The sequence below is a fragment of the Stenella coeruleoalba genome, assembly GCF_951394435.1.
Source record: "Stenella coeruleoalba genome assembly, chromosome: 10".
In the NCBI taxonomy this organism is placed as follows: Eukaryota; Metazoa; Chordata; class Mammalia; order Artiodactyla; family Delphinidae; genus Stenella; species Stenella coeruleoalba.
In genome coordinates, this window is record NC_137156.1 from 68,034,584 (window position 1) to 68,061,003 (window position 26,420).

The window sequence follows — 26,420 nt, forward strand, 5'->3', positions numbered from 1 at the left end:
AGGGTCGCTCAAGGAGAATGTTGGGCTTGATACCCCCAGCCCACAGGGACTATCTTACCTACATGAGAGGGGCTGACATGGGGCTTGGCTGTGAGCAGGACTGAGGTTTAGTGCACTTTTCTGTGACGATGACTTCAATAACTGCCTGTGTTCAGTACTGTCACATTTCTAAAGATGCTGATGGCCTGGCTACCTCCACCAGTCAGTGTCCAGATCTGGCCATCTACTTGCTCATCTGAGTTTGTGGTCTAGTGTCAGTCCTAAGTCTTTGGTGCCTAATTGGGAATTTGCAAGACTGGCAGGAGTTGGTTTGTACAAAGAGCCGATGAGAGGCTGCCTTTTGCCTTTGTTTACCCAAGATAAGCCTAACAGTTGAGGTCCCGAGAGCATGTCCCTGGAGTCTGGTTGTTTAGTTGCTCTCTTTGGGGTTGGTGCTTGGGAAACCCAGTTATCAGCATGAACTGTGACTCAGTGGAGACACCTCTGCTCCTCATGCCTGCAGAGACCACCTGAAGGGAAGGACTAAGAAGCAGTGCTTTCTAAGGAATTGCTCTGACTTTGGGTCACATCATTTGTACAGTTCCTAAATTCAGTTTACCTACGTAAAGGGCCCTCTCAGCTTGCTGTGGGGGTCCACTAATGCCTGGCAGGAGCAAGCAGGCCCAGGCCCGCATTTTTCACCTCTACAGCACCATGTCTGAGAGGAAAGTGAGGTCGTCTCTTAGGCCAAGTGTTCCCTGTTTGGAGGAATTAGATGGGCTGTTAAGATCTGACAAGCAAAAAAAAAAAAAAGATCTGACAAGCACAAAGTATCCTGAGCCCCCCTGAACGGTGCTGAGACAATCCATGGCTGGAGCCAGAAGTCTTAGGAGATGGAGCTGTTTCAGCCTAGCACCCTAGGTCTCTGTTCCTGTGGCCTTTGTGCCCTCCAGGCCACAGTGAGCAGGGAAGACAGCCCAACTACTACTACCCTAGAGCTGATCCCCAAGATTATCTGTGAAAGGAGACGTGGAATGTTAACAGGTGTTTCTTCTAAGACTTTCCTCTTGCACCTGCCTTCGCTGTTGCAGGAGCTCCTCCCACAGCGTTCTGGCCGTGGGAGGAGGGAAGAGCTGTGGTCCGCTCTTCCCCACTCCACGGTTTCTGTGGCCGAAGTTGGGTCCGGTTCTGCGAAGCCTCCAGCAACTCTCCATGGAGAATGAAAGCTTCCCCAAGGGGTTTGGCTCCTTGTCAGGATTCCCTCTCACCTCACCACCACGGAGGTGGACAGAAGGGCACTGGCCAGGGAGAGGTAAGCGTGGCAAACTGGGTAACCGCCGGGTTTGGTGTTCTCTTCGCCCTTGGCTTCACGGCCCTACCCTTATAGCCCTCTGTGTGCTCTAATGCCCAGAGCAGAGGGTGGGGCCCTGTGGCGCCAAGGAGACTATTCCCACTCTGGAAACCGCAGGTTTGTTTCGGATTTCTGTGCCCAGGGCCCAGACAGGTCGCGCCTTCTGCATGCATAGCCATAGTCCTCATGGCCTTTCGGGGCGGGGGAGAGGGGGCGCGCCGCTGTTGCAAGTGAACCTGAACGCAGGGGATGCTCGGGATATGGGGCATGGGTACTAGGGAGCGGCGTGTTTCGGTCCTTGGGGTTGTCCATGCTGGACCCCAGTCAGGAGATGCCGTGGCAGGGCACGGGGATCACCCAAGCCTAGTCCTGGAGTTGGGAATACCACGTAAAGAAGCCGCTGGGTCAAGGCCTGGGACCCACGCGCCGACAGAGGCTGCCACAGCCGCTGCCATCAGCGCGGGCCCCGTAGCCGGGAGCCAGAGGCCTACGTCCTGCAGCCTCCTGGGCTGGCTCTTTCGAGGTCTCCAATCGCCGTGGAGCCCCGAGCCTCGTCCACGTCGGCCGCGCCGTGGCGCCAGAGCTCACAGCCTGGCCGCGCTCGCCCACTTTGCCCCGGGGTCACGTGGAACGGGGGGGCGCAACCTGATGACGCACGCCCGGCGCAGCTCTCGCCCCGCCCACCACGGGGTCACGTGGCACGGCCGGCGCAGCTTGATAACGCGACGCCCAGGCCCTGGGCGCAGCTCCCGCCCCGCCGCCGCGCCGAGTCCTTTTGTCCAAGATGGCGGTGCCGGGGGCGCTGCCTCTTCGGCAGCCGCCGCCGCCGCCGCCGCTGTGAGGGGCCTGCGGGCCGCCCGCCCGCCCGCCGCGCCGGCGCCATGAAGAGGCAGAGCGAGCGAGACTCGAGCCCGAGCGGGCGCGGCTCGTCATCGTCGGCCAAGCGGCCGCGGGAGCGCGAACGGGAGGCGGAGGCGGGCGGGCGGCGGGCGGCGCACAAGGCCTCGGGCGGCGTCAAGCACCCCGTTCCAACGCGGGCCCGCGACAAACCCCGTGGTAGCGGGGGCGGCGGCGGCGGCGGACATCGCGACGGCCGCGGCGCCGGGGACGCGAATCACCGTGCGAGCAGCGGCCGCTCCTCAGGCTCGGGCGCCGGCGGCGGCGGACGCGGTGCCAAGGCCTCGGGAGACCCGAGCGCTTCGGGCACTTCGCCCCGCGCGTCTCCACTACCGCCACCTCCGCCGCCTCCCGGGGCCGAGCCCGCGGGTCCCGGCTCATCAGCAGCCGCACCCGAATACAAGACGCTGCTCATCAGCAGCCTGAGTCCCGCGCTGCCCGCCGAGCACCTCGAGGACCGGCTCTTCCACCAGTTCAAGCGCTTCGGCGAGATCAGTCTGCGCCTGTCGCACACGCCTGAGCTGGGCCGCGTGGCCTACGTGAACTTCCGGCACCCGCAGGACGCGCGCGAGGCCCGCCAGCACGCCCTGGCCCGCCAGCTGCTGCTCTACGATCGTCCGCTCAAGGTGGAGCCCGTGTACCTGCGCGGCGGCGGCGGCGGGAGCAGCCGGCGAAGCAGCAGCAGCAGCGCGGCCGCCTCCACGCCGCCCCCGGGGCCACCCGCGCCCGCTGACCCGCTCGGCTACCTCCCGCTGCACGGCGGCTACCAGTACAAGCAGCGTTCGCTGTCCCCGGTTGCCGCCCCGCCACTGCGGGAGCCCCGCGCCCGCCACGCCGCTGCAGCCTTTGCCCTGGATGCTGCCGCCGCCGCCGCCGCCGTAGGACTATCCCGTGAGCGGGCCCTGGACTACTATGGGCTGTACGACGACCGCGGGCGACCCTATGGCTACCCGGCGGTGTGCGAGGAGGACCTGATGCCTGAGGACGACCAGCGGGCTACGCGCAACCTCTTCATCGGGAACCTGGACCACAGCGTGTCAGAGGTGGAGCTGCGACGGGCTTTCGAGAAGTACGGCATCATTGAGGAGGTGGTCATCAAGAGACCCGCTCGTGGTCAGGGCGGTGCGTATGCCTTCCTCAAATTCCAGAACCTGGACATGGCCCACAGGGCCAAGGTGGCCATGTCGGGTCGGGTGATTGGCCGCAACCCCATTAAGATAGGATATGGCAAGGCCAACCCCACTACTCGCCTCTGGGTGGGTGGCCTGGGACCTAACACCTCACTGGCGGCTCTGGCCCGGGAGTTTGACCGCTTTGGGAGCATTCGGACCATTGATCATGTCAAAGGAGATAGCTTTGCCTACATCCAGTACGAAAGCTTGGACGCAGCCCAGGCCGCCTGTGCTAAAATGAGGGGCTTTCCCTTGGGAGGTCCAGACCGCAGGCTGCGGGTGGATTTTGCCAAAGCAGAGGAGACTCGGTATCCCCAGCAGTACCAGCCCTCACCCCTCCCTGTGCATTACGAGCTGCTCCCAGATGGATACACCCGGCACCGAAACCTGGATGCCGACCTGCGGGTGAGGGATAGGACCCCCCCACACCTCCTTTACTCAGACCGAGACCGGACCTTTTTGGAAGGGGACTGGACCAGCCCCAGTAAAAGCTCTGACCGCCGAAACAGCCTCGAGGGCTACAGCCGCTCAGTGCGCAGCCGGAGTGGTGAGCGCTGGGGAGGAGATGGGGACCGGGGCCTGCCCAAGCCCTGGGAGGACAGGCGGAAGCGCCGGAGCCTTTCCAGTGATCGTGGGAGGACAACCCACTCCCCTTATGAGGAACGGAGCAGGACCAAGGGTGCTGGGCAGCTTGTGGACCGAGGCTCTGACCGCACCCCTGAGCGCAGCCGCAAGGAAAACCATTCCAGTGAAGGGACCAAGGAATCGAGCAGCAACTCCCTCAGCAACAGCAGACACGGGGCTGAGGAGCGGAGCCACCACCACCATCATGAGGCTCCAGACTCTTCCCACGGGAAGAAGACTCGGGAGAGCGAGCGCAATCATCGGACCACTGAGGCTGAGCCCAAGCCTCTTGAAGAGCCAAAACACGAGACCAAAAAGCTCAAGAATCTTTCAGAGTATGCCCAGACACTGCAGCTAGGTTGGAATGGGCTTCTAGTGTTGAAAAACAGCTGCTTCCCGACATCTATGCACATCCTAGAGGGGGACCAGGGGGTTATCAGCAGTCTCCTCAAAGACCACACTTCTGGGAGTAAGCTGACCCAGCTGAAGATTGCCCAGCGCCTTCGACTGGACCAGCCCAAGCTCGATGAGGTCACACGACGCATCAAGCAGGGGAGCCCCAATGGCTACGCAGTGCTCCTAGCCACACAGGCGACCCCCAGTGGGCCTGGCACTGAGGGGATGCCCACGGTGGAGCCAGGCCTACAGAGGCGGCTTCTCAGGAACCTGGTCTCCTACTTGAAACAGAAGCAGGCTGCAGGGGTGATCAGCCTGCCAGTGGGTGGGTCCAAGGGCAGAGACAGCACGGGCATGCTCTATGCCTTCCCTCCCTGCGACTTTTCACAGCAGTACCTCCAGTCAGCACTGAGGACATTGGGAAAGCTAGAGGAAGAACACATGGTGATAGTTATAGTAAGAGACACAGCCTAGCCTGAACCTGTCTTTTCCACAAAAGCAGTTATTTTAAGATCTAACCCCCACCCCCACCCCCCGCCTTCCCCCCCATTCCAAAACTTACCCCCTTGGTTTGAATTCTCTGCTGCTTTATTTCGGTTCATTTGGTAGGGGACCAAAGTCCTCCCCCACCAAAACTAAATTCTTAGGTTTTGGGGTTTTTTTTTTTGTTTTTTTTTTTTTTTTACAGTGATGAGAAAAATGAGAAGGGACTCCTGTCATGTTGGTTTCTAGTGTATGAGATAATGTCTGCTGTGTTCTGTATTTTTTTATTTTTTGACTAACTGTATGGAAAGTTGTCAGTAAAGCCTTTGTCAGAGGATGGATTTTTAATCCTGTTCAGAGTCCTGGTTTAATCAAGTTTTTTTTCTCAAAGGATGGAAGACTTCCCTGCTGCATGCACACAAATGCCCTACGTCATCTTTCCACCACTGGGGTATCTCACAGTCCTCCTGCATTGGTGGCGCTCAGCCCCTCAGCTCTTAGGGCTGAATCAGGACTTTACTCACATTTGTTTTTTATCTTGGCTGAGAGCAGGTGGGTTTCATTTTGGACCCTGCCATGCCAGATTGAGCAGAGCCCATGCACAGGAAGGGGTTGAGCCTAAGTCTAGCCAGCAGCTGTGGTAGTTTTTTGTTTTCTTGCCCTGAACAATGTGTGTGTCCATCAGTTTGAGCTGTAGCTGTTGAACAAAGCACCTAGTCTTCAGGCCTTTTTGAAAGCACGTAGACCTTAGCAGTTGTGTGGTCTTGTAGTCATGGGAGGAGCAGTGCAATATTGGGGTCTTGGTACCATGGATCCGTGGGGCCTCCTTTTCTTGTTCAGCCTCCCTTCTAGCCTTAATGCAGCAGCCCAGGGATACCCGGTTGGAGACAGCTGCCTCGGACTCCAAGGGACAGTGGAGGCCAAATGCTGGAATGGAGAGTGGGAGGCAGCTTTCCTTGGTTAATTCTTGAAACTTTCCCGGTGTTTGTGAATTCTGGCTTTTCCTTTGATTGTTTGGGGCTGATGTGTCAATGGAGTGGGCCTCTGCCCAGTCACTAGAGCTTTGTGAGAGACACTGAATCCCTGGCCTGAAGAGTTTTTGAGGTAGTACAGTGGGTTAGGAAAATGCTCTTGTTAACTGACATAACTTTCCCAGATACAAGTAGGCACTTATGCCTAGGCCTCTTGCCCTGATGTTGCAGAGGTGGGGACCACTGGGGGAGAGGTGCTTCTGTGGGGAAATGTCACAGTTGCCGAGGTGTTGGGCAGTGCTAGAGCTCTCAGCCTTTCAAGCTGAGCTGCGGAGGAATGTGGAGGCATCGAGCTGGGAGGGAAAGATGGCTTGAAGTTCTGTGGCCACGCATCTCTACTAAGACAGTATGGCCAGCACTGTCAGGGACCAGGGAGGGAAATCAGTCACACAGCAGTTGTCACCATAGAGCACGGCCCAAACACTATTTTTCACAATGTTTGTGGCAGTTTAGATGTTTTAAAAGGATCATTGTCAAGGCTGAGGGAGAACAGAAGCTCCAGTAAGGGAAATGAGCCCCCAAATGACCAGGAACTCCGGATTCTGTTGACCGTGCTGTCCTCTCTCTAGGTCTGGTCCACTACCCTGGCTGGCACGAGGCAGCGCAGGTGACAGCTGGGATGTGTTGAGAGAGACAGTTCGTGAGATGGAGGCGGGGGCTCAGTGCGGACCTCATGGACAATACATGCCTCTCCACAAGGACAGTGAAAGAGGTGACTTTTTGAGACCTTAGAGATTTAAAATAAACAGGGCAAGGAAGGCGCCTGGGGAAGTACTGCACTAGGCTTCAGCTGGTACTCGTGAGAGAAAATGCATGTTCATAACAAACACAAGAAGTGTTAAATGTGTTTATTTGCCTGTTTGTACTTGAGCTTTGGCCACAACTGCCAGGTATCTGAGCAAAGCAGTGCGAGGCACTGTAGGCCACAGCTGCACCATTCCAGGCAGTTGGAACCACCAGAAGGAGGAATGGGCCTCATCTTGTTTAGAGCAGATGAGGTAGGGACGAATGCCTGGGTCACAGGCCAGAGCCGCCTTGCTGTATTAAGCCCAAAACTTCTCTGGGCTGTTCCTTCATAGAGTGGGTGCTCAGGACCCAGAATACTACACCTCCTAGTTTTCCCAGACAGAAACCTAGAAAGTCTGGCTGGAGAGGACACTTATCCCTTGCTTTGTTCACCTGTCTTGAGGGATAGGTGCTTTCTGGCCCCAAATTGAACTACAGAGTTTTCCTGCTGTGTGACCATCCTCCTTCTCTTTCTTGGACCCTCTTCTCAACTCCTTCCTTCCTCTCTTAAGACAGCAGCTTCTGTAACGTTTCTCAGAAAGGCCTTGGCCAGCACTAGCAAGGGTAGGTCAGGTGGTCAAGCCCCTGGTTGATTTATGATGCTGCCCCCAGAGAGAGAACTATTTAACTGCAGGCAACCTGTGCCTCCACCTGGGGTTCAGGTTCTATCTGAGGTGTGGCTTAAAGGCAAAAATCAACCTAAGGCGAAATTTGCCTCATTGGCGGTTTGCTACTATTCCGCGTGTTTCTTCCTAAGTGACTGAGATCGTGAGCCCTGCCTGGCAGACAAAGAGAGCTGATGTTTCCTTAGCCTCTTAGGGCACTTCCCTAAGGGAGTGTTGTCAAGTTGAACAGGAGTGTGCTTTCTTATTGCAGGTCCCCATCTCCACCCAAGAGACCTGTGGGTGTTCCCAAGAGCTGCTGGCAGAGTTCAGGGAGACTGGCTCTGCTCAGTTAATGACTAGAATACAATGCGTTTAATGCTTCTTGACTTTTAACCTGTTTTCTTCTAATGCACCAGCAAACTAGTCCACTGGTTAGGTGTTAGCAGTCCATTTAAGCTGAGGCATGAAGCAACCTAAGAGCTGAGACCTCTGCTCTCTAGAGGACCAAGAGGTGCCTGTGTGTGACACAGGACCAACCACTTCAGTGTGTGTGATGAACGGTATGGTGCTCCGAAGCCCAGCAGGGCTTCACCAGCCCCTGGTGAGTTTTAGCCGTCTTGTCTTGCTTATTTACTTCACAAATTTGTCCTCTTAGCAAAGGGAGAAAAGTCTCTTTAGCTATAAATACCTATATGATATGATAGGAACCGGGCAAACTCAAAGGAAGAAAGAGACTAGGGTCTCCTATTTATTGTGGGTAAGAAGGGGGTGGGGTGGGGTGAGTGAAAAGGTAAAAGCATCTGGTACTTTCCCTGGTGGTAGCACAGTTTAACCATAGGCCAGTTGTAGAGGCCTGTGAAATACCTGCAAACCCAGCCTGACCAAGCCCTAGCTGCCCCTAAACTGCCAAAACTGAAGAACTGCCCAGGTCTACTGTTGTACTCCCTTCAGAAAACAGTAATGACAGTCAGTCACCCAACTACAGGGATGGCCAAAATGCTTTCACTCCCTAGCTTTGCCAGCTCATTGCTCCACAAACTCCCAGGACCCCTAACGTTCCAGCTCCACCAAATCTACTCTGGAGCTGCCTTCTTGCTTTAGAACCCAGGATAGAGAGAGGCGTGCGGAGTGGACAGTGCCCTGAGCACCTCCCTCTGCCCCCTGCCCAGTCCTCCTCGGGGCGAGCAGCAGACCAGGGTTAGATGCTGTGACTAAGCTGCTTTTCTCCCCAGAGTGCTTTATTTGGGCAGAACGTGTTCTCACCCCGTCCTGGGCTGCCTCTCTTGGAAGGCATCTTTATTGCCTGGCTAGAGCTACAAGGAAAGGGACAGACCCCACTTTGGTAAAAGAGAACAGGGAAAGGCCATAAAGAAAGACAGACAGACTTGTAGTTTATTTTGTATTTTTTTTTAAATAAATACACTTTACATTAAAAGGCCTTTGATTTGTACTTTCCACATTGGGGAGAAAGGGAAGAAAAAAAGATTTTTGAAAAACTGAATCACAAAGAAAAATAGAGGGAGTGAACTTATATCCTAAGTTCCCTCAACTCCACAAAACCAATATCCACAATGACCTTGCTGCCCCACCCCCCACCAAACCATGAAGGTGGGTAAGCCTAGGCATTTACTCAGCAAACAAGCAGCACCTCCTCCCCACCTCTGGCACAAAGGAAAACAAATTAACCTGACAGCATATGAGGCAACAAAACAGGTTAAAAAAATCATATATTATATTTATAATAAAATATTCTTAATCCTTATCAATTTAAGAAACCACGGTTTTCCTTTTCATTTAAATACGTATGTAAAAATGCCTCTACTGTTATTTAGACATCATTTTCTTCCATAGAAAATGAACTGCAGGGACAAGAGACCTGGTGGATATAAGTTCATACCCTCAGTTATAAATGCCTTTTTTTTTTTCTTTTTAAGTTTTATAAAAAACTATTTCTTGTTCTTTAAGTAAAGAACATTATACAAAGAAAATATATTGTGAAATAACCCCAGAGACGTGTTGGGTTTTTTTTTTCCCCCTTGAGGAAAGATATGTCCATCCTAGGAGAAGGGGGAAGCAGAATAGGGCCTAACCCCTGTTGTCTTTTTTTTGTGTGGTTATTGTTTTTAGAAGGACTCAGATTCCAGTGAGACTCTAAATCATAATCCTCTGAATGCAGGGCATGCAGTTCCTTAAAAGAGCCCTGGGAGAAAGGGAAGGGAAGATGTTTTGAATTCATTTGACTCAGTTTCTCGCCTGCCAAGAATCTCTTCCACGTGGTGATGGCTCCTCACTCATTTAGAGATAAGATGATGTCATCTTCCAAATCAGAGTTGTCAGAGCTGTCGGCTGAAAGGTAAGGAAAGGGAGAGACTAGATTACGCACTAGGCTTGTAGGAAGCTTTCAGGGAGAAAGCACCTGCATACACATAAATTTATGCCTGAGCATGGTTAATTACCAGTTTCCTGAAAGAAGAAAACATGTCAATTAACTCCTCAGAGCTGACTCTGGAAAATATACTGTTTGGGCAATGATGGTTACTCCTGGGACCTCTTGCTTGCTTACCTTTCAAAGGACCTGGACATGGTACCCTCTTGCTTCCTAGAGGTTCTTCCTCCTGCCTGAAAGGCCATAAAGGGACCAGGCAAGCCCCCTCTGAAGCCTTCGCCCATGGTGCTTTGAGTGGCTGCAAAGGGGCAGGGCTGATAGGTCAGTGAGTGAGCCTGTGTAGTCCTTTGGCCTCTGGAGTCCCTCCGGTGGGCACAGGCCTGCCTGACCCCCACGACCACTAAAAAGGCAGGCTGAGCCCAAGCAAGGATGAGACTTCTCTTAAACTCGTCAGCCATTCTCTTCTCAGAAGACCTCATAAAGGCAGAGGTAGTCAACCTGGGATTCATTCCTCTGAAATTTCTAAATATAATCTGAAGGGAACAAATTCCCAAAAGATACAAGCCAGAGGTTGCAGCAATATGAGAAAAACTGGGCTGGAGGCCAGCAGGGAGTAGCTGTGGCACCCTGGAAGGTGGCACTGTGTCTGACCCTCTGCTTGACCATCTGCCTTCCAGGCAGTGAATAGACCACATGAACACCTCTGGAAGGATCCATTAAGAGGTGAAACTAGGTGGTAACAGAACCCTCAAAGTGAGGTAGATGCACCTGTCTGGATGACAGAAATCGGAGAGAAACATAGTACCTAGCTCTAGTATTTGCTGAGTGAAGGTAAAGGAAAAATTCTAGTGCCCATTTTGATCACTCTCAGCTTAGGAAGCTGTGAAACAATTTTAACAAGGTCCCCAGGGAAATGGGCCAGCAGGTCCTGAGCTGGAGCCCTGAAAACGCCCATAGGCCCTGGGGTTCCCATGAGGAGAGGGACAGCCACTGGTTCCAAAGAATCCCTCATCAGCCCTTTCCCACGTACCTGAGAGACTCCACTCGGGGAAAGCTGATGAAGAACTGCATGTTCCCAAACCTTCCATTCACTACAATCTCCTTTAGGAAGAAAACTGAAGTGGATAAAGTAAAACCAAGAAAAGCATGGCCGTGATAAAATGAAGTCCTGAAGGTAAGCAAAAGTGATGGCTGGAAAAACCAGTGTTCCTGGGTCTAACAGGGCACAAGCATGGCTTGACTTTATTGGTGAGGAGTAGGGAAAACAAGATGGAGATCAAACTAATACCTGACACCGCTAAACCACAAACTAAGCCTCATCAGCTTCCTTGCTGAAAGAACTCCAGGAGGAAGTGAGCAGGGAAGGGGGTGACTCAGGCACAGCACTGTGTCCAAGGCCCGTGGCAGACTGCGGAGAATCCCCTCATGCTCATGCGATCTATGAACCAACATTGCCACACCCACCTGCCTGAGACCTATTCTAACCATCAGCTGTAGAGCTACTAAGAATTAAGAATCTTAACAACTTTGCATCACACCCAAGGACTGTAAATGCAGCTGGAGGAGGAGAACACAATCTTCCATAAGCAAATAATTGTCAGGCACAGGGTTTAACAGAACTTTCAGGGGTCAGGGGTGGTCAGGTGGCAGGACTCCCTTTCTCTACCTTCCTTAGCCTTTTCTCATCCTCCAAATGTTGAAGAGACCCGAACTCAGACCCTGGTGGGGACCTCTCCCTCTGAAAGGCCCTGGAAGCAAAGGCAGTCAGTGTTAGTCCCTACCATGTTTATTTAACCTGTTGTTCTACAACATACAGGCTTTTGGGGCGGGGGGGTCAGAACTGACTGGAAAGAGAAACAAAGACCTCAGAGTCAAGGTGTCTCTCTTCCTAGGGCTGGGGTTCTGTATATGAAATCAATCATTGGATCTCTGGGATCTGGGGCTTATGCAAGGTTACATGGGGGGCATGTGGGTGTGGTTTTCTATAGTTACAACAGCTTTCATCATATCCTAAAAGGGCTCCATAAACCCCGAAAGGTTAACAGCTAATACACCAGATGATTAGTGTAAGGCAGAATATCAGCAAACCAAGGATACGGAGGGTGGTCCTTGTGTCTGCTCTGTTTCGAGCCGCTATCAGTCTCTGTAAAACAGAGAAAGCAATAGAGTACATATGCTGCACATGCCACCACCTCAGTTCTAGAGCCCAAACTGACATGTCCTCAACTTGTCATCTATAATGGCACTTTTACATCATAAATATTCCCACCAAGTTAAAGTAACATTATTCTCTGATAGAATTAGGGTTTTCCAGATTACCTCTTGGGCTTAAAAGAATGAATTTCCTAGAATAACCAGTAAAAGGCTATAAAGGAAGCAGTAATTTTACAGGCCAAATACAAAATTAATTTATATTCAAACTGAGAATGGAAAAATTAGTGATACTCTTAGGTCGGGGGTACCAGCTGCTCCCCTAACCTACCTTATATTACTTACAATTGAAGGGAAACAGAACTTGTGCCCACGTGTCACAGGTGACAAAGAAGTTTAGTAAAACTTTTCTTTTTATTCCCATCAATATTGTCATGTTTCCCTTGCCCCTGAGTCCCTCTTACCCGGCTCTCTGACCATCGCTAGGGACAAAGGAAATCCTCCTTCAATGAATCATCTCAACCTCCAAGTACCAAAAAATGGAAGTTGGCAAACAGCAGATGGGCAGATACAAGGCAATCCCTCCCACCCCACAGAGCTTCCTCAAAATGCAACTTTGGCAAGAGGACTTAGGTAAGAAAGTCTCCCCTAAGCCAACTGCCTTCAATCTTGAGCTCTAGAAGCATGTATAAGATTTATCCCAAAGAAAATGGATTTAGGTCACTGTGGAACAGGAGAATCTTATACATATATGCTTAAATATATATACTGCCACCCACCCTCTCCTCTCCTACCATACATACACACTCCCTCCCTCCCACTGCCCCCAACACCAAACACCAATGACTAAAAACCAAGCATCTACTCTGAAGAGGCTTGGAGTTTGCTGAGCTTAGGCCAATACAATAACATTTTCTGTAATGATGTAAATGTTCTATATCTGTGCTGTTCAATATGGTAGCCACATGTGGCTACTGAGCACTTGAAATGTAGACATGAAAATGAGGGACTGAATTTTAAATTTAATTAAAATTCTAATGGCCACAGGTGGTTACTGGCTACCATATTAGGCATAATACCTACCTTGGCTGTGAGAATGCTGGCCAGGTTAGCTACATGAAAAATGACTGAATATCACAGTGATTACTCCCCAGTCAGGCAGGGCAGCACTAGGAAGAACCAGGACCACAGCAAGCATGAGTCTGTCAACAGTGACACAGGTCACAGTGATGCTGCCATATATGTCCTCTTAAAACATGCAGAGTATAGCAGCAGAGCTCGCAGACTCTTAGAACTATTAGGTGATTTACTCAGGGTCCATTAGTATAGGCAGGGGACAACCTGACTTCAGAAACCTGTTCTAATGAGAAGGCACTGGAAAAACTGGAGCTTGTTCTTCAAAACTTGGAATAGGAAAGGGGGGTGGGGGGGAAGGAACAAAACAGAAGCCAAAGAGAAACATCTGTTCCCTGGCCTTTAAGAGGGATTAAGCAAAAGCAGGCAGGAAGGGGCTGCAACCCACAAGAGGGCTTTTATTTCTTTACAACTTTAGAAAAGAGCAGGTACAGCACCCCCATGAGCAGCTGCATCTGATGATGTCAGCTCTGCCTCTTGGGAGAACTACACTTTTGCCCTCCAGTCTAAGGCTAATCCTCTGAAGCAGGGGTCGACAAACCTATGGGCCAAACCAAGACCCACGGGCCAAACCAAGACCACCAGCTATTTTTGTAAATAAAGTTTATTAGAACACAGCCACATCATTAATTTATGTCTTGTCTCTGGCCGCTCTCACACTACAAGAGCAAAGCTGAGTAGCTGCAAAAGAGACCATTCAGCCCAAAAGCCAAAATTATTTACTGTCCAGCCTTTGTAGAAGTGTGCCAACCCCTGTTTTAAAGAGATAATAGCCATTTGGTTACAGAGTCATCATGACAGGAGCACTGAGGATGAGAGATGTGAAACTGCTTTTCCTCAAGGGCCCAGGTGGTGACTCTAGTTAATGGGGCACAGAACCCTGGTGTGGCTTGCCCGCTGGGCTGGCACAGGGAAGGGCCCTTTCCCTAGGTACCCAAGCCCAGCCTCGTGGTCAGCCCTAGACTTACTGTCCCCCAGGATCAGTTCCACTTCCTCATCTGCATCAGAGTCTTCATCTTCTCCGTCCTCTCCCTCCTCTAGCAGGTTTGCTAGCTCCTCATCAGAGGGAGAAAAGTCATTGTCGCCATCCTCCCCTGCGTTCTCATTGTTGTCATCCTCCTCCAACTCCGCCTCCAGCAACTGGTCAGTGTCAAGCTCATCTAAATCATCAGTGTCGTCATCATCTTCATCGTCATCTTCTTCCTCCTGTTCTTCCTCTTCCTGGTAAGAGAGCATGAGGTCCATTAGGACAAACACAGAGACCCAGCCCATGTGGGCCACATGGGCAGTCTCTCTCCTCCTTCCCAAAGGACAGAGGAGGTAACAGTCAGTAGAGAGCATGGTAATCTAGGTTAGCACACACTTCATGGGCCAGCTTGACTCGTCAGTGGAGGCTGAGACAGGCACATACATGTCCCCCAAGACACTCAAGCACTCCTCAGACAAGGACTACTGGTCACTCCACGAAGGCATTACTGGTCATGCAGCCCTTATCTAAGGAAATGGACAACACACTTCACAGAGGTCTCTGCCATCAACATTCTATGTTTCTAACTAATAATAAACCCCAAAGGGCTCTTCTCTCTATCCTCTATCAACCAAACCAAATGAAATCACTTGAGGCACCGGAACTAAAGCTTCTACCTGGAATCTAAAAAGCAGTGCTTTAATAAAACAGGGAGAACACAGCTGCTGAGTCACCAGCTCCTAAGCCCTTCAAATTCTTGTCCTTGATCTTATTTATAACCATGTATGTGGGCCAGCACCTCTGACGGTGCTATCACAAGCATCCAATGATCTGAATGTCCAACAAAATAGACTTTTACCACTAAAGAGATACTTGCATTTTCCGTTACAAGCCACACACACACCAAAAAAGTATGCTAGAGAAATTGTCCAGCCTTCTGTTCCCTCCAAACTGTTTCCCTTCAAGCAAGAGAGGACACGACGACATCTCTTTGCTTTCCTAAGAACGACAGGTGTTCCCAAGTTAAAGTGACCAACATCCAGTCACTAATCCTTCTGCTCAAACATCAACTGTCAGCACTGCCAGTAGCAAAAGGATTCTAATTCCTGCAATAATAAAATATAAAATTCATTTAACACACCAGCCTAATAAAAGTCAAGACAAAACAAGCCCTACATTAGCAGAAAAAATCTTTAAAAACATTTTGGAAGTGCTTTAAAAAAAAGGGGGGGGGGATATCCCCAGTGGAACAGTGGTTAAGAATCTGCCTGCCAATGCAGGGGACACAGGTTCGATCCCTGGTCCGAGAAGATCCCACATGCCACGGAGCAACTCGTGCACCACAACTACTGAAGCCTGTGTGCCTAGAGCCCATGCTCCGCAACAACAGAAGCCACCACAATGAGAAGCCCGCGCTCACCACAACTAGCAAAAGCCTTGGCGCAGCAACAAAGACCCAACACAGCCAAAAAAAAAAGTGCTGCCGCGTGCCAATCACTTAAAAACCAAACACTGCTTATCCAGCCACTAGTGTTCATCAGCTGTAAAGTAAACTAGGCTCATATTCATCAGGGTAGCTCTGCTTTATGAACTTTTGATAATTTTGGAACCACCATTTAGAGGCTTTTTGATTTGCTGTTTGACCCACTGATTTAGACTTTCCAACAATTTCTGGCAGCTACGTGGGAATAACTGGCCCCTTTAAATACCCAGTATTCCTAATGCCTGTAAAAGTATGTGTCCACACCAGAGTTTATATGTGCACGTGTGTGTGAACGTACCGCCATGATAACCTGAGACCACTGTTCCACAGCCTGGCCACACATGACCTCCATGTGGACAGCTACTAAGCATCTGCCCACTGGAAAGGAACTGAGAATGCCTGAAGGCAGTAACAATAAACTGACGCACAGACAAGCTTCTGGCCCTACAAATACATCAGCTCATACAAATAACAAGGGAAAAGAGAGAGGAGTCAAAATTCAGGGAAATAATTCAAAGTATTTACCAGATTACAACTTTTGCCTCTTTTTTCCACACGTTTTCAGGGATCTGACCAAAATTAGTTCTAATTAATAAAGTTCCTTCAGTTAAAAAGAAGCACATTAAAAAGAGTATCCAGGGCTTCCCTGGTGGCGCAGTGGTTGAGAGTCCGCCTGCCGATGCAGGGGACATGGGTTTGTGCCCCAGTCTGGGAAGATCCTACATGCCGCGGAGCGGCTGGGCCCGTGAGCCATGGCCGCTGAGCCTGCGCGTCGGGAGCCTGTGCTCCGCAACAGGAGAGGTCACAACAGTGAGAGGCCCACGTACCGCAAAAAAATAAAATAAAATAAAAAAGAGTATCAGCAAATTTAAGGAAGATTGTTCTTCATTTCTAAAAACATCAAAACTTAGCTGATCCAGGAGAACTAAGAAAAAGCTCCAAAGTCAAGAGCAATCCTAGAAAACAGGTCAACCAGGGTCTAAGGTTTGAACTACAGATACCATTCCAAATTCTTCCAGAAGCCTACTTTTACTTAATCTTGTAGCAGAAGAAATAATTTATATTTATTCATCCCAGAAGGCCATGATGACATATGTGACAACAGGAGAAGGGAAATGAATAGGAAGGGGAGACCTACCTGAATCTCAAACACATCACTTCATCATTTATCCTCTGGATTTAATGACCAGTGGTTTAACATGTATTTTGTTACACATGGATATGGCCATAAACTCACTTTCTAAATTTTAAATCTGAAACGTGGAGCATGAAACAGAACAGAGGCTCACAAGATCTATCCAAAGTGCTGTGGTAGAATCTAATTCTGTGGTTGAACCCAAAAGAGTCTAGGAAGCAATTTTAAGAGCATTCTTGCAGGTTTAAGTACCTGGTTAGTAACATGAGGCCCTCTCCTTCATATCTAGAGAATAAAGCTTCCACTAATGAGTGGTCAAAAAAGTGGTCCAAAAAACCAAAAATTATTACTTAATGAAAAAAGCAAATCTTGCTAGAATCCCGATTCAAGTCCAGCAACATTTAGATGTTTTGGATCCAGGAATATTGATTTTTTAAAAATTCTCTAAGACCTCTCTTTTAGAGCTTAGAAACAGGAATTCAGGGCCACGCTGTTTTAAACTAATAAATTCTCCTACAGAAAAAATTCTAAAATTCTTCCCTTCTTGGTTCCATCTTAAGTCAATTTCATGGTTAGCCAAAGGCCCAAACCCCTGCAGATAAATCAACCCACTCCTCTCCTGTACAGAGAACAGGTCAACTGGCATAAGCTCCCTCAGCTGCCCTCTGGTCCCTCACCACATCTAAACCTGACTTCAACCATAGTCTGAGGAAGAAGAAAGCCTTCCACTTCCGCTCTGGACCTCAGTCCACCCCCGGTCCTTATTACCATGCTGCACCTTCCTCATGCTCACTCACTCACAACCACCCTCACACTTGGCTCCACTAGCTTTCTTACCTTCTCTGAAGAAAGTCAGCTTCCCCAAACCTAACAACTTCTCAATCTACACAGGCTTTAAACTCCTTCCATCTATAGACTTTTGGGTAACCTGAACCCTACTCCTGGCCTCCAAGTCCTCAGCCACCACTTGCTCATTCATCCACTCACTCTGTCTTCTATTCCTCTAACACTTGACGGTCCGGCTTCTGCCCACAGCACTCCACAGTGTAGCAGGTAATGGTATGTGCTCTGGAACCAGGCTGCCTTACAGGATCCAAACTCTGCTGACACTATGTTTACTTAGCCTCATAGGGTTGTTGATAGGATTTAATGGGGGAAAAAATGTGTATACATATATGTATATAATCTCTTTGGAAAGTGCCTGGCATATACTAAGTGGTCAGATAGTCTGTTGCTCCTAATAACTGGAAGCTTCCTAAAGGAATATGAAGGCCTGAATGGCTAACCATGGGGCTTCTCTACAATGACTGACACTAACCAATCCTGGTTCCCACACTGGGCTGCTGATCTTTACCTGATCCCTTCCAGATCTCCTAGGCATAAAGGTTCCTACAACTTAAAATTTATTTCTGCCTTTACATTTCCTCTCATTCATAAATCCTGAACTCACATTAGATAACTCTACCCATCTGTACCACAGAAACTTCTAAAACTGAACTCAAAGCACCCCCTAAACCTAGCACCTTTCCCACACTTCTCCCAGTTACCAGATGAAACCTCAAACATCTTTCACTTCTCCCACTTTCACGGCTTCACACCCAGTTAGTTAATGTCACTCACAGACCTGGGGTGCCCAGCACTCCCCTCTCATTCCACTCACCTACTGCATTCTCCCTCCTCCTGTCTACCTCCAGTCTCTCCAACTGTCTATGGTCTTATCCCTTCCCAGATCAAAAAACCCAGGCACTCCATAATGCTGCCCACATTACAGAATTACAACAGAAGCAATGATTACTAAACAACCATTTAATGCCAACTTCTCTAAATCTTAATTTCTTGTTAAATGAGAGGATTTAATTACATCACTGGTTCCTACTCAGGTATGGCCATCAGAATGTGTATTTTGGAGCACTGGGAAAGTTCTCCAAAATACACATGCCTAAACCCCACCCAGGGTCCAGGCTGACAGAACCAATCTTTACAAATTAAGCTCCAACAGGAGGATTTTGGAAAGGTGCCCCAGGAATTGTGGAGTGCACCGTAATGAAGAACCACTGTACAAGATGACCTCTGGTTCTAAAATTCGACTCTCCTGTAATAATGTACCCTATCCAAAGACTCCCAATGACAGAACCAAAAAAGTGAATACAGGCACCCCTTGTTTTACTGCAATTACACTTTGCAGATACTGCGGGGTTTTTTGTTTTTGTTTTTGTTTTACAAATTGAAGGTTTGAAGCAACCCTGCATCGAGCAAATCTATCAGCACTATTTTTCCAACAGCATTTGCTCACTTCATGTCTCATGTCACATTTTGTAATTCTCAGAATTTCAAACTTTTTCATTATTATTATATTTGTTATGATGATCTGTGATCAGTGATCTTTGATGTTATTATTACAACTCCCTGAAGGCTCAGATGATGGTTAGCATTTTTGGCAATAAAGTATATTTTAATTAAGGTATGTACACCTAATAAACTACAGTACAGTGTAAACATAACTTTTATATGCACTGGGAAACCAAAAAAATTCATGTGACTTGCTATATTGCAATATTCGCTTTAATGCAGTAGTATGGAACTGAACCCACAATATCTCCAAGGTATTCCTGAATAGTTATTACCACTGACCTTCCCTCCTATCAAACTGTCTTGCTCTCTAGGACTTAATTTGATTTTCTTTTAACTAGTGCACCATTTGTTTCTAGACCATTCAAAATTCTTCTTGAATACATGTCTATTTTTCAAGAGAAACAGCTTTTAGCTTACACTGCCTTCAAAAATATAACCAATCTCTTAGAAAAACACCAAACCTCTCATCATACTTTAAAAACAGTTAATCTAAAAACTAGTATAGGGCTTCCCTGGTGGCACAGTGGTTGAGAGTCCACCTGCCGATGCAGGGGACACGGGTTTGTGCCCCGGTCTGGGAAGATCCCACATGCCGCGGAGCGGCTGGGCCTGTGAGCCATGGCCGCTAAGCCTGTGCGTCCTGAGCCTGTGCTCCGCAACGGGAGAGGCCACAACAGTGAGAGGCCCGCGTACCGCAAAAAAAAAAGAAAAAAAAAAACTAGTATAGCTTTTTTTAAAATGCAATTAAAACCTGAGCCTACTGCCTTGACATTTCAACGTCATATTTGCAAAATTTAAACTCTTGCTTCTCCTCCTGACACTTGTTCCTGTTGTTAACTATCCTTAAAAGCTATAGATTCATTTCAGGGTCATAAACACTTGTGCTTTTCTCTCCTCATCAGCAGAATCTAATTCACATATATTTTAAATTTCTTAGTTGGGAAAAAAAGGCTTTTCAGGAATCACTGACCAAGCTTACAGCAGGTGTGTAATCAGTAAAGACTCTTACCATCCGCTTCTAGGCAGTGGAGAACACACAGGAAGCACAGCACACAGTGTGTCCCAGATTCCAAAGTGGAGTGGAGAAAAGAAAGATTATTCCCTTGTTTTGCTTTTGGTTTTAAAAGAAACTTAAGATTAACTATAATTAGTTGAAATGTATTGGCTTTTCAAAATCTAAGAACAATGATCAATTACTAATCTTTCGTTTTATAATTTTCCTAAAAGTTAACATCAAAGTTGACTGAATTGATTTTTAAAAACAACACATATACCAAAATTCCAATGGATAATGAGTTTTGATAAGTGCCTAGCTTTATCTCTGCTTTCACCAAATGCCTGAAGGCTGGCAGGAATCAAATATTATAGCTGTCAAATACATTGTATTATGTTTTCATTCAACAATACAGTGGTACAGTTCATCCCTTCTTGTTAATCTCCAAGCTTATTTAAACAGAAGGGCAAAAGACAACCATTTTTATGTATGTAAATTATATCTCAATAAAGCTTTTTCAATCAATAAAAACCATTTATATAGGCACTTATCAGATGGCAGCTGACCATTCAGGATTCTGAGTTTATTTTGCTAAGGTGAAAAGGCAAATTCAAAGGTGTTGGTCACAGGTGCCTGCATCCCTGAGCCATGCAAGTCATACCTGGAACATCTGAGAAGACCTGACAGCAGATATCTGGACTAGGACAAAACTCTGACTAGCAAATGACTCAAATGAAAATGAAGTCTCCAGTTTTAAAATCAGGTGAAGCAAACAAAGGAAAGTAAGTTAAAAAAAAATCAAGCTGATACAGGGAAGAGGTGATGAGGAGAAATCTGATGAAGATAGTAAATACAGGAAAACACCACTGCAAGATACTAAGAGGACATGTGAATCGACAGAATTAAGGTTACAAAGGAAGCCTGCTTAAATAGATACAGTATTATCACACTGAAACATATCTGAATCAAAAACCAAAATGTCAAGGGCTTAGGGGGAAAAAACTTCTCTAACGGATGTCCTTCGAACATGAAATGCACCAGCTGATCCCTAAGGACAGTGGTATCAGTATGTGCCATGCAATGTGCCTTGACCCTAAGAAATCCAGAAACAGTGCTAAGTCACTCACAGTGCACACCTACACAGACACCTACTCCTCTTCCAACTAGAAACCTTTCAGGCCCTTCCACAGACTGAGCCCTAGGGCCACTCATTAGGGCCCTCTTGAGTCTGTCCCTCTTGGCCTTGGCCGTCTATGCCTCTATTTTTCCTTCCTGAACCAGAGTCAGAAGTCCTAAACACCACCCTACCTCTCTCTAGTATCTTTCTCCCTTAACCTCTCAAAATGAAAGTTAAATAGAACCACAGAAGAATGAACCAGTCTCTTCTCTGACCCAAGCCTCCCTGTAGAGGGTGGAATGAGAAGAGAACACTTAGGGTGTTCCTTTATGGTGGTCTCTTGCTTCCACAGCCAGCCACCCAAGATTCACTTCTCACCCATCACTCCAAATCTGCAAGAAGAATGAGGCCAAACCCAATAATAGCCCCCCAGCATCCAAAATATCTAGCTTCTCTTTTCTTGACCTCCTCCTCAAAGACAGACACCAGGTATCACATGGACCCATGTGACAGCTCCCAGAGAAGACTGTTGCCCACTGCTTTGTAAACTGCAAGCATGTGGGAGAGTAGGAATAATGGTGTTGATAAATAACTTTAAATAAACCCAGTTTTTGCTTCAGATTTACAGTTCAACAAGTAACATCCAAGAAGCTTGAGACAAAACTGATATCTTGTAGTGATCTATAATGAGAGGGGTAGTGATGAATGAACCCATGGAGGATGAGACAGTCTGCAGCCACCTGTACCACTATAATATACCAACAAACAGCTTGACAACATCACCTTCTATACCTACTCAAGGATAAACTACATCTTGATTCACGACAGCTAAAGTGGAAAAGAGTATGCATTAAGGGAAGGTGGTGTCTAAGGAAGCCAAAGGCCACAAGAATAAAAGACCAGACACTATTAAGAAACTGACTCAAAGCAACTACATGATGTTTGGAGGATCTAATACCACTTGCAAGCTCTGGTATGAAGAAATACTAGCAACACATAGGAGTTAAACACTGCTGCATTCAAGAAAACATGAAGATCCATGTCACAAATAAATCAAAGATCTCAAGTATCCATCTGAAGACCTCTCCCTTTTACCCAGATCTCACAACTCACATGAGGTTTAAATACTGTGGGATCCTCTCACCCATGAAACCAAGGAAATCACTGAGGACTCTATGGGCCAAGCAGCCGGGAAGCATTAAAGGAAATCCCTTCTATAATAGGGATTTCCTAGCTGTATCTGGTGAAGTGGTTTAAACTCTGGAACCTAACCGTCCTTTATAATAAATACGGTATTTAAAAACCTATGGTACTGCTTCTGGTTTCTAGGCACATAAGAAGCTAGAAGTTGCCACTCCACCTTAACAAGTAAAAAGCTGAACAAACTAAAAAGATCAGTAACTCTTCTTAGATTTGACAGAGAAGTGGGGTGACAGGGCAAACCACTGCCCCAAAATTGGAGAAATACAGAGAATTGCAACTTGCCAGAGCATAAACCCAGAAACACAAACCTCTACAGGAACCAGTACCAAGGAGGAAAACCTGAACTGTAACTGACCAGTGGCTGGAGACAATTCTGAGCAAAGTCTGAGAGATAAAAACTTCTGAGGCCAGTCATCAGGGCCCCCACACATTTGTGAGTTTTACCTCTGGAACTTGACCTGGTTCTGGTGGTGACTATTGGAGAAAAATCCCTTAGTGCTTCTGGCAGGGGGAAGGGAAAAGGTAACATTTTGAAATACATCACAGCATTCTGTTCTTAACAAGGGCTACCCTAAGGAGAAACTACTTAACCAGAGCTTGAACTGCTGAAGGAAGGGAAATACCCAATTCCAGCTCACTCTAGCCATCTATACCATCAAAAGGAGGTGGAAAAAAATGAGAAGATGTGTGAAGTTCACAGTACAGAGGTACAGACTCATTAAAAGACTAAGACCTAGTTATAAGACTAAAAAATGCTTCCCCTTCCTCCACATCTTACCACCACATTCTAAGGCCTACAACAGTTCCTTTTATCCAGCACATAATGTCCAGCTATCAAGAAAAATTACAAGGGACTTCCCTGGTGGCACAGTGGTTAAGAATCCACCTGCCAATGCAGGGGGCATGGATTCATCACTGGTCTGGGAGGATCCCATATGTCACAGAGCAACTAAGCCTGTGTGCCACAGTTACTGAGCCTGCACTCTAGAGCCCGTGAGCCACAACTACTAGAGCCCACGCACCTAGAGCCCGTGCTCCGCAACAAGAAAAGCTACCACAGTGAGAAGCCCACACACTGCAATGAAGAGTAGCCCCCGTTCACCGCAACTAGAGAAAGCCCATGCACAGCAACGAAGACCCAAGGCAGCCAAAAAGAAAGGAAGGGAGGAGAGGGGAGGCAAGGCAAGGGGAGGGGAGGGGAGGAAAAATTACAAGACATACTAAAAGGAAAAGAAAAACACAGTCTGAAAAGACAATGTAAGCATCAGAACCAGACTCAGATATGGGAAGGATTAACAGACCAGGAATTTAAAACATCTATGATTAAGATGCTAAGGGCAGGGCTTCCCTGGTGGCGCAGTGGTTGAGAGTCCGCCTGCCGATGCAGGGGACACGGGTTCGTGCCCCAGTCCGGGAAGATCCCACATGCCGCGGAGTGGCTGGGCCCATGAGCCACGGCCGCTGAGCCTGTGCGTCCGGAGCCTGTGTTCCGCAACGGGAGAGGCCCGCGTACCGCAAAAAAAAAAAAAAAAAAGATGCTAAGGGCTCTCTAATGGATTAAGTAGACAGCATGCAAGAATAGATGGACAACAGAAGCAGAGAGATGGAAGTTCTAAGAACCAAAAAGAAATGCTAGCAATCAAAAATACTGTGACAGAAATGAAGAATGCTTTTGATGGGATTTCTTAGTGGATGGACACTGCTAAGGAAAGAATCTCTGAGCATGAGGATATCTCAATAGACACCACCAAAACTAAAAAGCAAAGAGAACAAAGACTGAAAGACACAGAACAGAATATCCAATAACAACTGTGGGATAACTACAAAAGGCATAACATACATGTAGTGGAAATTCTAGAAGCAGAAGAAAAAAAAAGAACAGAAGAGATACTTGAAACAATAATGACTGAAAATGTCCCCCAAATTAATGTCAGATACCAAACCACAGATCCAGGAAGCTCTGAGAAAACTGAGCAGGATAAATGCCCAAAAAGACCCCACACCTAGTGACATCATTTTTTAAACTACAGAAAATCAAAGATAAAGAATAAATCCTGAAAGAAACCAGAGGGGAAAAACATCTTACCTATAGAGGAACAAAGAAAAAAATTACACCCAATGTGTCCTCCAAAACCAGGAAAGCAAGAAGAGAGTGGATGGAGTATTAAAAATGTTGAGAGGGCTTCCCTGGTGGCGCAGTGGTTGAGAATCTGCCTGCTAATGCAGGGGACAGGGGTTCGAACACTGGTCTGGGAAGATCCCACATGCCGCGGAGCAACTAGGCCCATGAGCCACAACTGCTGAGCCTGCACGTCTGGAGCCTGTGCTCCGCAACAAGAGAGGCCGTGATAGTGAGAGGCCCGCGCACCGCGATGAAGAGTGGCCACCGCTTGCCACAACTAGAGAAAGCCCTCGCACAGAAACGAAGACCCAACAGAGCCAAAAATAAATAAATTTTTTTTAAAAAAACCTCTATCAAAAAAAAAAAATTGTTGAGAGACCAAAACCACCAACCTATAATTCCATACCATGTGAAAGTATCCTTCAAAAGTGAAGGAGAGCAACTTCCCTGGTGGTCCAGTGGGTAAGACTCTGCGCTCCCAATGCAGGGGGCCTGGGTCTGATCCCTGGTCGGGGAACTAGATCCCGCATGTTGCAACTAAGAGTCCGCATGCCTCAACTAAGAAGTCTGTGTGCCACAACTAAGAAGAAGTCCGCACGCCGCAGAGAAGATCCCACGTGCCACAACTAAGACCTAGCACAGCCTAAATAAATTTTTAAAAAGTGAAGGAAAAATACTTTTTCAGACAAACAAAAACTGAGAGAATTTGTTGCCAGTAAACCTGTTTTGCAAGAAATGTTAAAAGAGGGCTTCCCTGGTGGCTCAGTGGTTAAGAATCCACCTGCCAATGCAGGGGACACGGGTTCGAGCCCTGGTCTGGGAAGATCCCACATGCCACAGAGCAACTAAGCCCATGCACCACAACTACTGAGCCTATGTGCCACAACTACTGAAACCCACGTGCTTAGAGCCCGTGCTCTGCAACGAGAAGCCACAACAATGAGAAGCCCGCACACCACAATTAAAAGTAGCCCCCACTTGCCACAACTAGAGAAAGCCCGCGTGCAGCAAAGAAGACCCAACACAGCCATAAATAAATAAATATAGATAGATAGAAATGTTAAAAGAAATTCTTCAGAGAGAAGGAAAAAAGTTAGAAACTTTGAATATATTAAGGAAGAGCACTGGAGAAGGAATAAGTGAAGGTAGAATAAACATTTTATTTTTCTTATTCTTAACTGATCTTTGTTCAAAATAATAGTAGTTTGTTTAAAATACTACTACCAACAATGTATTCAATTATGTTTGCTTTTATATAAGTAAAATGAATGACAGCAATGAAACAAGGGATAGGAGGAAAGAATTAGGACTACAGATTTTGTTATGTTACTTGCACTATTCATGAAGAGATACAGTGCTATTTGAAAGTGGACTTGGATTACTTGTAAATGTACACTGCAACCTCTAGGGTAACCACTAAAGAAAGTTTAAAAAAAAGGTATAACTAATATGCTAACAAAGAAGAGAGGGGAATCCTATAAAATACTCAATTAAAACCACAAAAAGGAATTCCCTGGCAGTCCAGTGGTTAGGACTCTGTGCTTTCAGTGCCCTGAGCCAGGGTTCAATACCCGGTTGGGGAACTAAGATCCCGTGAGCTGCACAGCGTGTCCAAACAAACAAACAAAAAAACACAAAACGCAGAAGAAGAATGGAAGACAAAAACAGGAGCAAAGAACAAATAGAAAAAGTAACAAATATGGTAGATGTTAATCCTACTATATCAATAATTACTTTGAATGTCAATGTTCCAAATGCATCAATTAAAAGAGAGACATAATCAGAGTGGATCAATAAATAAGACTCAACTACATGTTGTCTATAAGAAACCCACTTTATATATAGATTAAAACTAAATGGCCATGGGACTTCCCTGGCAGTCCAGTGGTTAAGACTTAACATTCCAATGTAGGGTGTGTGGGTTCGATCCCTGGTCGGGATGCTAAAATCCCACATGCCTCACGGCCAAAAAACCAAAACATAAAACAGGAGATATTCTAACAAATTCAATAAAGAATTTAAAAATGGTCCACATCAAAAAAAAATCTTAAA

At 47.5% G+C, this 26,420-nt stretch overlaps 2 protein-coding genes across 8 annotated transcripts in view; one reads left to right on the forward strand and one right to left on the reverse strand.

Moving 5' to 3' along the window:
* The first annotated feature begins 2,081 nt into the window (after positions 1–2,081).
* On the forward strand, positions 2,082–8,046 carry RBM15B (RNA binding motif protein 15B). Its single transcript, XM_079934780.1, has 2 exons — positions 2,082–4,875; positions 6,503–8,046. Exons 1-2 carry the CDS (start codon positions 2,212–2,214, stop codon positions 6,542–6,544), a joined length of 2,706 nt encoding a protein of 901 aa, XP_079790906.1. The 5' UTR covers positions 2,082–2,211; the 3' UTR covers positions 6,545–8,046.
* A 1,484-nt stretch (positions 8,047–9,530) lies between these two features.
* The window catches only part of DCAF1 (DDB1 and CUL4 associated factor 1), a 92,368-nt gene continuing 75,478 nt past the window's right edge, over positions 9,531–26,420 (reverse strand). For 5 of the 7 annotated variants that reach the window (XM_079934772.1, XM_079934766.1, XM_079934767.1 and 2 more), the window contains one exon: positions 12,753–14,216. In XM_079934772.1, coding sequence (XP_079790898.1) covers positions 13,854–14,216 — 363 coding nt within the window. In that variant the 3' untranslated portion in view covers positions 12,753–13,853. Of the gene's footprint in view, positions 9,671–11,752; positions 11,854–12,752; positions 14,217–26,420 lie in introns of those variants that run through there. The other 2 variants (XM_079934770.1, XM_079934769.1) reach the window with 2 other exon arrangements.